This window comes from Carassius carassius, chromosome 42 (genome assembly GCF_963082965.1).
Source record: "Carassius carassius chromosome 42, fCarCar2.1, whole genome shotgun sequence".
Classification (NCBI taxonomy): domain Eukaryota; kingdom Metazoa; phylum Chordata; class Actinopteri; order Cypriniformes; family Cyprinidae; genus Carassius; species Carassius carassius.
In genome coordinates, this window is record NC_081796.1 from 20,326,235 (window position 1) to 20,338,344 (window position 12,110).

Consider the following 12,110-nt stretch of genomic DNA (forward strand, 5'->3'; position numbering starts at 1 on the left):
TATATATTTATTTATTTATGAAGTCAGAAACAAACTGAATTGTGGTGAAAATAGAGCTATAAATTAACTGTGTCTCTCTACTGAAATGGAACTGAAATACACAACTCTATTTAGTTATGATATTAATGTATCATATCAGTCAGATACAAACTCAGGGTCTGTGTAAAACTTAATTACATTGAAAACTATCTTGGCTGAACTAAAGCTAAAAGCCTCTGACCGTGTTGTTCTTGATCACAGTGGATATTTCTGTTAGGGCCATTTTGGGTGTTTTATGGTGAATGAATAATAGCGTTGCCTCATTGGCATTCTCCTCATTGTCTGTGTCGAAATTACACATGGCCTGTTATTTCTCTCTGAATAGCTCGATTGGAGTACTGGATATTATGGAAGGAAACTTGTGACACTTTATGAGCGTTTAGTGAAAGGCTCACCCATTGACATCTGCCTGTTGAAATCATACATAAAAGGTAAATTACATTTATTTACTCAACATTAGACCAGACAAACTGTAGGGATATCATATTGGTGTTATCTGGTGGCTAAGGGCACTGAATGTGAAAGAAACATTTCAGAAGCGAGCTGAGGGAAATGAGAAAGAGGCCACAGACAGCTGGGAATTTATGTTGGTCCAAGTTGGTCATTAGCAGCGTATACTGTAGGTTGTTCAAGTTGGTCATTAGCAGCGTATACTGTAGGTTGTTCAAGTTGGTCATTGGCTGGTCAAGCTGGTTATGCTCTCAACTTGAACCAGATTTACGTTTTTGGAACATGATAGCTGGTTTGAAGCAGGTCCAAGTTAGTCATCAGCTGCAACAAACAAGTTTCTAACTGGTTTATTGCTGGTTCTAGTTGGTATTTTTTTTGATCAATATATATTACACAGTGAATAACCCATTTGGACCAGTCATATACCAGTCTTCCATTCTCCAAATAGCTTAAGCTGGAGTTTCTCATTCCGCATTGTGATTCCTCCTCACTTTCCCAAACCCAGAAAATCACTCAGCCCCTCCAGACGTCACAACCTACACCTCCGAACATCCCGTTCAGGTGGAGAGGCCACAGGTGTCCACCATACCCCGGACCACACCCAAATATGGCAACGCCAAACTCATGGAGACCGGAGATGGTGAGTGCACGAGAATGTGTCTGAAATAAAATGAGTGATGTTTTAGAGACATTAATGACAACTTCATTACAAAATTCACAAAGAGCTTTGAAAGATTTACATGAACCATTTTCCTAAATCATTTTGACAGCCCAACTAGCATTTCTCTTCCACCCTAACTTTATTTTGGCAGATGGTTTTATACAGAACAACTTGCATATAGTCCCCCTGCACAGCCTGGGCTTAAGAACACACTGGTAGTAGCTGGTATAAATGCTGCAAGAGTATTGCTTATTGTTAGTTCATGATACATAAAGCGTTACAGTATGTTCTCCTAAAATTTTGTGTTGTTATAATGTTCAAAATAGTTTAATACGTTAAACTAAAGCTAAAACTACTAAACTGTAAATTGTCATTGTGGTATTATATTAATATAAAAATAATAATAATAATGTAATAAAATAAAATATAAATATTAAATGAAACGCTTAAAAAAAAAAAAGAGAAAAACTACCATTTTAAATGTTGCCGTGACAGTTAACTGAAATAAATAAGTTTAAGTGCTAATATGACTTAAAAATAAAATAAAATGTAAGCTGAAAATAAATATTTAAGGAAAAGGGCAAAAACTAATAGAAATTTTAAAGCATACAACTAAATTATTAAAAACTAAATAAATAAAAAAACTGAAATATAAAAATATACACTAATTCAATAATTCTATAATAGTATGTAAATAATACAAAGGCAACACTAGTTATTTAATCCATGTATGTTATCAAATTGCTGACACGTTATATATGGTGTTGTAACGGTTGGTGTAGTTGTAAGTTGTATGTAAGCCCTGGAGATGATAGAGGATCCATCAGAGCAGGTTTCACAGACTGTCTGTTATGAAGCTGTGATTGAGGACACTGAGGACTCTTGGGATGCTTCTGAAGGCCGCATTTGACTGCATCTGTCAGGGTCATTAATCAGTAGTGTTTGTAAAATTGATTTGTTTGGGGTAAGATGAAAATTGAGGTGTTGCATACAGAAGTAAACACTGAACATCTTCATTGTGCACATTCAGCCATCCATCTAAGCCTTGTGTCTGTATTAATAGGCTCGTTCAGGAAATTTGATTCATGTTTGAATGAAAATGTTCGTTTTTTCCTGGCTTGTGTGTGTTGTTGTGCATTAACACGAGTGTGTCTTCCTAAGGAGTCCCAGTTAGCAGTCGAGTTTCAGCTAAAATCCAGCAACTTGTAAACACGTTAAAGCAGCCCAGACGACCTCCACTTCGAGAATTTTTTGTTGATGATTTTGAAGAGCTCCTAGAAGGTAAGTGTTTGTCTCAGCATGAGTTATTTGGAGCTTTTCAGAGCTGTTCTTATAAACAAACACATACCGACATACACAATCCCTGATTTGCAAACAAACCATTCTTTTGAATCAGTTCTTTTGAATGATTTGGTTGAAGTGGTTAGCATTGAATTAAATCAGTAAAATTAAATATGTGTTAACCACAAAAACAGAAGTTATGAGTGATTATTCAAATGAACCGGTGATTCAACTATTCAACAAAAACAGCTATACAGATTTTTTTTTTCTGTCTTCAGTCCAGCAGCCCGACCCCAACCAGCCACGGCCGGAGGGCGCTCAGATGGTTGCCATTCGAGGGGAACCGCTGGGAGTGGTCACTAATTGGCCACCATCGTTAGAAGCTGCACTGCAACGCTGGGGGACCATCTCGCCCAAAGCACCCTGCCTGACTACCATGGACACCAACGGCAAACCCCTCTATGTCCTTACTTACGGTAAAATAACCATATTTAATTACAGCCATACATATAATGACCACCATCCACATGCAACCATAGTGAAATAGAAATATATATGATCTCCCTCATACGTCAGACTATTAATAAGAATATTAATACAGACCACTTAGTCTGTATTATGTTATTAGTCTGATAGTTACCACATAACCTTGTCTCCTTGTTTATTTATGCTCAGTCATGAGAGCGAGTTCATTAAAGGGCTTTTTTTGTGTAGTGTGTGTGTGTGTGTGTATGTGTGAGGCGCTCAGCTGATTTTACTCAATGAGGATCCTGCCAGCAGCACATCACGGGTGAGAGTGTGAGGAAAGGATTGCAGTGTGTGTGTCTGTAATGGATTGGTATTCCCTCTTATCTTTTTTCTTAAAATTGAAAATGATCATCAAGCCACCTGAGCTTAATGATTTCTTCATCTTTAAACACACACATAAAGTTGATTCATCAAGACGCTCAAAGCTCCGACCAACAGACAACCTTTACTGCCTCGGTTTACAGTGTGAGCCAGAAAATGAATGGCAATGGCTGTTTGTGTGGCATACAAACCCCTCCCCAGAACCCACCGGAGACTATCACCCTCCTCAGCTCATTAAAAACCTTGACCAAATCAAAAGAGTAATTTCATAGCCATGAGTTAAATCCTGATAACATCAGGTCAAAAATTCAGCAGGACAGAGGAGATAAACTGCTGAAATGCCCTGTGTGTGACTCATCCAGATGCTTAAACTTCGAGTAATTTGGTCATTTGGCCCCAATCCATGTTTGTCCTTCGCTTGGCTTTCATTCTGTGGAATCTGTTCACTTTTTTCTACTTACAGTTTTCTAAATGTAGAGTATCTTAGAGTTTTCTCACGCACCATAAAAGTGCTCCATATGACTCATGCCTATGTTAAAATCTTCTTGAAGTCATGATAGCTTTTTGTGAGGAACAAAAGGGAGCTGAATTAATTATTCACTGAAAATCTTCTTCTCTGTTTCAAATCTCATGTGCATTTACAAATATTCAAACTGGCAGATTGTTGGTTTGGCTTTGAGACACAACAACCAATAGAGTTTCGTATTCACGTTAAACTTGGTGCAACTTACACAACCATTCAAAACGTTTGCAGTCAGTACTTTCCTTTCTTTTTTTTTTCCAGCAAGTATTCAACGTATTTATAGTGTTATGATGTGTGTACTTTTGAATGAATCGGTTAATCATAGTTTCTGCAAAAACATTAAGCAGCACAACTGTTTTCAACACTGATAATAAGAAGAAATGTTTCTTGTGCAGCAAATCGGCATATTAGAACGCTAAATTATCATGTTAAACTGAAGACAGGAGTAAGGGGCCGTTCACGTCGCGCCTAAAAACGCATGGAAAACACTAGGCACGCAGGTTTCTCCTTCTTTCCAAAGCGCTCGGGAAGTTGCGCCCCCGAGGTGTCTGTCGTTGCTAAGCAACCATGACGTGCTCTCTCCATGAAGACGCAGAAATTTAAGCAAAGGATAAATGGATTTGCAGCACTAAATATTGCTTGCAGTAGCTCTGCTACTAAATTTATTTCAAAATGGCAATCCATATACAGCTATGATCAGCTGTTCCTTCATCTTGGCTGAGCTTTCAACTTTGTTACGGGAAAGGATGAAGCTGATTGGTTAGTTCTTGTCACATGACCCGTGGTGCGCTGGCGGAATTCTGAAAAGTTGAGCTGTTTTTAACTCGATGCGGTGCGGACGCGCCTGGAAAAAACGAAAATACGTTGCTTCCATTATGAGCGCACATACCGCGCACCTACATTGGAAATAACGAACTTGAGCGCGCAAAAGACGCGATATGTGAACGCCCCCTAATGATGCTGAAAATTAGGTTTTGCCATTACAGGAATGAATTACATTTTAAAATATATTAAAATAGAAAAACATTTTTGATATTTGAATAATTTAAATAAAAAAATACTGTTTTTCTGTTCAGATAAATTCTGCCTTGAGCAATAGAGACGTCTTTCAAAACCCCTTTTGTAAAAATATTTTTAATGATATTTGAATACACTGAGACACAAATGAGATTTGATAACTGCAGGGTACATTTGGTGAACTGACCCCTTAAGTACAATTATTTAGGATGTACTTCTTTTGCACAGGCAAGCTTTGGTCTCGGAGCATCAAAGTAGCGTACAACATCCTCCACAAACTGGGCACCAAGCAGGAACCTATGGTCCGACCAGGAGACCGGGTGAGTGTGACAGAGCTTTACCAGACCACCTCAGTAAAGCACCTCATTAGAGGAACGTTCAGTACTAGTTAACCTCTACATGCTGTCGATAACCTCAGAAAACTTTTTGGTTAAGAAATGCATGCAGGTTTGGAACGGTGGACTATCTCTTTAATAACTCAAATAACATTTTTGTATGAAAGAATTAATTAAAACACTTGTATCAACAAAATGACACAGAACTCTGCTTGTTTCTGCATTGAAACCCTTCGGAATTCTTTGCCCCATAGACTGCAATTTTGAATGTTTTTACAGTCAAAAGTTTAAGGGACGAGTCAAGTTTAAGGGACGAGTCAAATAATTGTCTGTGGTAATCGACAGTATGCTGTAGATGCTGAACATAGAGTATTACTTGTTTGGATCCCAGAACATTTTTTTAATGACAGTGGCGTTTCCTGCCGCATGCTGCGATTTTAAAGCGTGTCCCTGTCAGATTAGCATTCCCTTGTGTTTGAAGTCTGACACCTTTCCTCTCTTATCACTTCATGAGCAGGTGGCTCTTGTGTTCCCCAACAACGATCCAGCCGCCTTTATGGTCGCCTTTTATGGCTGCCTGCTGGCAGAGGTGGTGCCCGTACCCATCGAAGTGCCACTTACCCGAAAGGTGAGACTCTAAATATACCACCATGAATGATTGTCACGTTTTCAAGCCTTCATGTCTCCATTTTTATCACCATAACGCCTACCCACAATCCTTCTTCCCAGCATGGACTCACATTGTCGAGCGCCAACCTGACCGTCTTTACAGCGCAAAATATTGATATTTGTATATTATTCATGTATAATGGTAAAGTGTTACAAAGTCCTTCTGAAAACATGCCCTTGTAAATAATGTAGTGTCTTGCTCTCTGGTCTGCTGTCTATTTTTGAGATCCGTTATTTTTTCGGAATGTCAGGGTGAATGTACAGTCGTGGCCAAAAGTTTTGAGAATTACATAAATATTGGAAATTGGAAAAGTTGCTGCTTAAGTTTTTATAATAGCAATTTGCATATACTCCAGAATGTTATGAAGAGTGATCAGATGAATTTCATAGTCCGTCTTTGCCATGAAAATGAACTTAATCCCAAAAAACCTTTCCACTGCATTTCATTGCTGTCATTAAAGGACCTGCTGAGATCATTTCAGTAATCGTCTTGTTAACTCAGGTGAGAATGTTGACGAGCACAAGGCTGGAGATCATTATGTCAGGCTGATTGGGTTAGAATGGCAGACTTGACATGTTAAAAGGAGGGTGATGCTTGAAATCGTTGTTCTTCCATTGTTAACCATGGTGACCTGCAAAGAAACGCGTGCAGCCATCATTGCGTTGCATAAAAATGGCTTCACAGGCAAGGATATTGTGGCTACTAAGATTGCACCTAAATCAACAATTTATAGGATCATCAAGAACTTCAAGGAAAGAGGTTCAATTCTTGTAAAGAAGGCTTCAGGGTGTCCAAGAAAGTCCAGCAAGCGCCAGGATCGTCTCCTAAAGAGGATTCAGCTGCGGGATCGGAGTGCCACCAGTGCAGAGCTTGCTCAGGAATGGCAGCAGGCAGGTGTGAGCGCATCTGCACGCACAGTGAGGCAAAGACTTTTGGAAGATGGCCTGGTGTCAGGAAGGGCAGCAAAGAAGCCACTTCTCTCCAAAAAAAACATCAGGGACAGATTGATCTTCTGCAGAAAGTATAGTGAATGGACTGCTGAGGACTGGGGCAAAATCATATTCTCCGATGAAGCCTCTTTCCGATTGTTTGGGGCATCTGGAAAAAGGCTTGTCTGGAGAAGAAAAGGTGAGCGCTACCATCAGTCCTGTGTCATGCCAACAGTAAAGCATCCTGACACCATTCATGTGTGGGGTTGCTTCTCATCCAAGGGAGTGGGCTCACCCACAATTCTGCCCAAAAACACAGCCATGAATAAAGAATGGTACCAAAACACCCTCCAACAGCAACTTCTTCCAACAATCCAACAACAGTTTGGTGAAGAACAATGCATTTTCCAGCACGATAGAGCACCGTGCCATAAGGCAAAAGTGATAACTAAGTGGCTCGGGGACCAGAATGTTGAAATTTTGGGTCCATGGCCTGGAAACTCCCCAGATCTTAATCCCATTGAGAACTTGTGGTCAATCCTCAAGAGGCGGTGGACAAACAAAAACCCACTAATTCTGACAAACTCCAAGAAGTGATTATGAAAGAATGGTTGCTATCAGTCAGGATTTGGCCCAGAAGTTGATTGAGAGCATGTCCAGTCGAATTGCAGAGGTCCTGAAAAAGAAGGGCCAACACTGCAAATACTGACTCTTTGCATAAATATCATGTAATTGTCGATAAAAGCCTTTGAAACGTATGAAGTGCTTGTAATTATATTTCAGTACATCACAGAAACAAGTGAAACAAAGATCTAAAAGCAGTTTAGCAGCAATCTTTTTGAAAACTAATATTTATGTAATTCTCAAAACTTTTGGCCACGACTGTATCAACGTGGACTAGAGGTCTTCACAGTGCACCCGAGACCCGTCGACCCCGGACCCGACCCGGGACCCGTACGGGTTCGGGTCTATATTTCAAATCATCAGCTGGGTCCGGGTCGGGTCCGATTCTATTACTTCGGGTCCCGGGTCTGTTTAACATTGTGTGTAATACCCGTGCGATCGGAATCATCGGACTCGGAGAACACCCGGCCGTGATCAAATACTACTTGTGTTTTTTGTAACTTGCAACTTGTACAATTAGGAAAAGAAAAGAGTGAGCCAAAAAAAGTGATCTCTCTCTCTCTCGCTCTCTCTGCTTTTAGAAGCAGAGCTCGCAGACTCAGAGTTAATACAAGTGCACGCACGGTATTAATGCTTAAAGACTTGACACACTCATATTTAATATATTTCAAATCAGCAACACAATCTGAGGTGAACTGTCACATTAATGTTTTCTATGACGCTCAAATTGCGTTAAAGCATTTTAGGTTGATACAGCTAGCACGCATGTGCAGTCTCCAGCGCATTTCATGTTTCTATGGCTACCAGTGAGGGACACTTCGACCGCCAAACCGCATTTTACATTTTCTCCCGTTTTTATAATATTATAAATGAACTGTTTAATCTTAAAGTTTTAGTGGTCAGATTCAAACTCGATGCAGAGCAGAGAGCACAGAGATCAGATGTTAGCAAATAAATAACATCAGCGGCCATGGCAATGCACGAGCGATCGTTATTATAGTTCAAAAGGGTAAACAGTTTAAGTTATTATGCGAGTTAACTCGAGTCAGAATGTACATGTGCACAGTAGGATTTGTCATCCATCACCGTGACATCAAGTGGATTTTTAAGCTGAAATAATGAGTGGATTCAGCATGGACTTGGAATAACGAGAGGAATAACATGGATAACTTTCTTGTCGGAGGATTGTAATGCATCACAGGCAGTCAGGTACAAGGAGGAGAGACTACGGCTCTTTAAATTAGGTAAGACAAAAAGCTGTATTTTTCGCAACAGGTTTATTGACTTGTAATAGTAATTTAAGGTGGAATATGTGAACGTCGGGTCCAGTCGGGTCTGTGTCTTCCCGGCGGGTTCGGGTCCAGATTTTAAATAATATACGGGTCCGGGTCGGGTCCTGGTAGGCATTTTGTCGGATCTACACGGGTCCGGGTCCAGCTTTTGAAATATTAGACGGGTCCGGGTCGGTTCGGTGTAGTACATTACGGGTCTCTTTCGGGTTCGGGCACAAATTTTTGGACCCGTGAAGACCTCTAGCGTGGACCCCTTGAGGCTGAAGTATTGCCTCAGATATGTATGTTTGAATTTTAGTGGTTGAAGTAAAGGAGGAGAGCTGCAAGAGTCAGTCTGATCCCTCGTCTGTCCAAAAATTCCAGGAAAGGACCTGGAAACTGGCAGAACACTCTCTGGCTTCCTCTGCATGCATTGCACTTCGCAAACCAATAAACTTCTGTCCAGTGCAAAAGTAGCTGTGTGTTTTTCTGCATTTTTGACTTATAGCACACACAGAATAAGTATTACAGAAACGTACTGTGCAAGAACCATGGTGCAGTGATTGTGTCCAGTGATACTTAGATGTAGATTCACATTTACATTTATGTATTTGGCAGCCACTTTTAAATAGAGCCACTTAACATGCTTTCAAAATATGCAATTTCATGCATTTCTTGGGAATTGAACCCATGACATTGGCCTGGCTTGTTTCATGCTTTACTGTTTGAGCTAGAGAATCACCTATACATACTGTAATACTAAATGATTACCATATTCACATGATATTTGCATGGTATTTATAGGTACTTTGTAGAATATCATGACAGTACCATGCGATGTGTAGAAAACATGGTAATACCATGTTTATATATATATAAATGGGGATGGAGTACCATGTACGTACCATAGATGATACATTTCAGTTAAAAAACTTGATAATATCATGGTACTTTGATATATACACCATTGTACTAAATGATATTTAAATGATACTTTAAGATACTTAAAATATTACCATAGAACCAGACCATGGTACTTGAATATATATTTTGGTACTGAAAACATAATCCTGAACTCATACTCCAAATGCATCCAAAAAGAAATGGTACTGTAGTATTATGTATTACTTGGTAGTGCTGTGGTACTTTTTTAAGGGGTACTCTGGGTTTTACCATAGTTTAAATACCATGGTATATTTCAAAATACCATAGTGTTTGTATCTGATAACAAACCTTTACCATGATATCGCCATATTCACAGTGCATTTTGTAAGGTCATGTCCAAAAGCTATTGATATTTTACTATGTAAAAAAGGCGACATGGACATTTGTTGATTTTAAAACTCCTCCATCAAAAATAAAAGAGATATTCAAGCACACCACGGTATAATTTCTTTGCTGTCAGTAGGCGTCACCTCCCCTGCAGTGTATTTTGCTGCTGTACTGATGATGGATGTTAGCTGGTCTTAGCCTATCTGTGTGTGTGTGTGTGTGTGTGTGTGTGTGTGTGTACTAGGATGCAGGAAGTCAACAGATCGGCTTTCTCCTGGGCAGTTGTGGGGTTACTGTAGCTCTGACCAGTGATGCCTGCCACAAAGGCCTTCCAAAAGGACCCACTGGTGAAATACCACAGTTCAAAGGTCAGTCCGTTTATACACAACTTCATGTAAATGATCTATAGTGTCATGTAGACAGACTTGTGATTTTTCAGAATAAAGTCTAGTCCGTTTTACAACTTAAAATGGCTAAGAACCGCTTACTTAGATAGGAAGAGACTATCTGATTTACATATAAACAACCAGTCACAGTTTGTATTGTAACATCCCATTTAGCAGCCATTGAGATTAGAGTCTTTATACATTAACATTTAAAACTTTGGGATCGGGAATTTTTGTCTTGTTTTGTTTGTTTTTTAAAGAAATTAATACTTTTATTCAGCAAGGATACATTTAATTGATCAAAAAAGACATTTATGATATTTCAAAGGATTTCTGTTTGAAATAATCCTTTTTTAAACTTTCTGTTCATCAAGGAATTGTTTCTTTCCACAAAAATATTAAGCAACACAAATGTTTTCAACATTGATAATAAAAAGAAAGGTTTGTTGATTACCAAATAGCAAATTGCGAGTGATTTCTGAAGGATCACGTGGCTTTGAGAGTAATCAAGCTGAAAATTCAGCTTTGCATCATAGGAATAAATTTCATTTTAAAATATTACTAAAATAGAGAGAGTCTGTATAGGGTAGCGAGGGAAAATCAGGAGCATGATTGGCTGTATCATGCGTGTGATATTATCTTAGCCAGACTGCTAGCAGTCAGCATTTTTGCCCTGTCTGAGCCACAGTAAGACGAGAGATGGTATAAATAAAAAATGTAGAGGTAATGAGTCTGATATTGTTGTAATGATGTTGTAGTCCCGAGAAGATAGTCATTTAGCCCGAGGCGGAGAAAAGACGGACTTACTCCAATCCCGACGCACATAGCCATTATTTAGCCAGTAACCCTAATCACTCACTATCATTCCTTTGAATGATAATCATCACTAATAATGATAATGATAGCCATGGTTGACTCATTAAGCTGCATGAATATTAATAGAATTGTATGAATATTCATGTTTTCTCTCTGTTGGGTCCCACCCACTCATCAGGATGGCCAAAGCTGCTATGGTTTGTCACGGAATCCAAACACCTGTCCAAGCCGCCCCGTGATTGGTTCCCTCACATAAAAGATGCAAATAATGACACCGCCTACATAGAGGTAAGCTTACCCATGGAATTATGACCATTTTGGAAATATCAGCTTATTCAAATCATTTTACTGGCCGTACATTCAAAGATTCTGCACAAATGGAAGCCATCAGTCTAGGATTGTTTTTTTCATATGCTGCACCCCACCAGCCACTATAATTGTTTTATGATATCTGATTGTTTGATATTCTATGACTCAAGCCCCAGAAATCAATATTTCCTAGCAGCATGCCGGGCACAGCTGCCTCCATTAGAGAGTCACTGGATAATGGATGATAAATGATTAATGTTTGTTTAATTGTGAATCGGGACTCTTGTAGGAGATGCTGGTTAATGGAGTGGGGTTGGTCTCAAGTTATTGAACCAGTTTTGAATGAGCTGTCTCAATGTTCTTCACCAGATCCCAGAAATCTGAGAGTCTGTGCAAAGTGGCCGGGTATCAGATCTCCAGTATTGGGCCAAAGTTTGCTTTCTGTTCTACTGTACGCTTTTTTCTTGTAGTGCATGAAGAACATGTCCAAAAGAAAAGAAAATAAGAATTTTATATTCTATGTATCTATGTAAAAAGAGAATAAAGCCCTATTTTAGAACCATTGGCATTGTTAACATTTATCTTCATGACATAATGCAAATTTGCATATATGCACAATGCGCGCACATATATATATATATATATATATATAGAAAGTTTCCCCCATTATCAATTATC

At 39.2% G+C, this 12,110-nt stretch overlaps 1 protein-coding gene across 9 annotated transcripts in view; it reads left to right on the forward strand.

Moving 5' to 3' along the window:
* The window catches only part of LOC132124133 (disco-interacting protein 2 homolog C-like), a 122,347-nt gene that overhangs the window by 87,507 nt on the left and 22,730 nt on the right, over positions 1-12,110 (forward strand). For all 9 annotated transcript variants that reach the window (XM_059534971.1, XM_059534972.1, XM_059534974.1 and 6 more), the window contains 7 exons: positions 995-1,129; positions 2,312-2,431; positions 2,710-2,907; positions 5,049-5,140; positions 5,673-5,783; positions 10,166-10,289; positions 11,302-11,411. In XM_059534971.1, the coding sequence (XP_059390954.1) occupies positions 995-1,129; positions 2,312-2,431; positions 2,710-2,907; positions 5,049-5,140; positions 5,673-5,783; positions 10,166-10,289; positions 11,302-11,411 (890 nt within the window). The remainder of the gene's footprint in view (positions 1-994; positions 1,130-2,311; positions 2,432-2,709; positions 2,908-5,048; positions 5,141-5,672; positions 5,784-10,165; positions 10,290-11,301; positions 11,412-12,110) is intronic.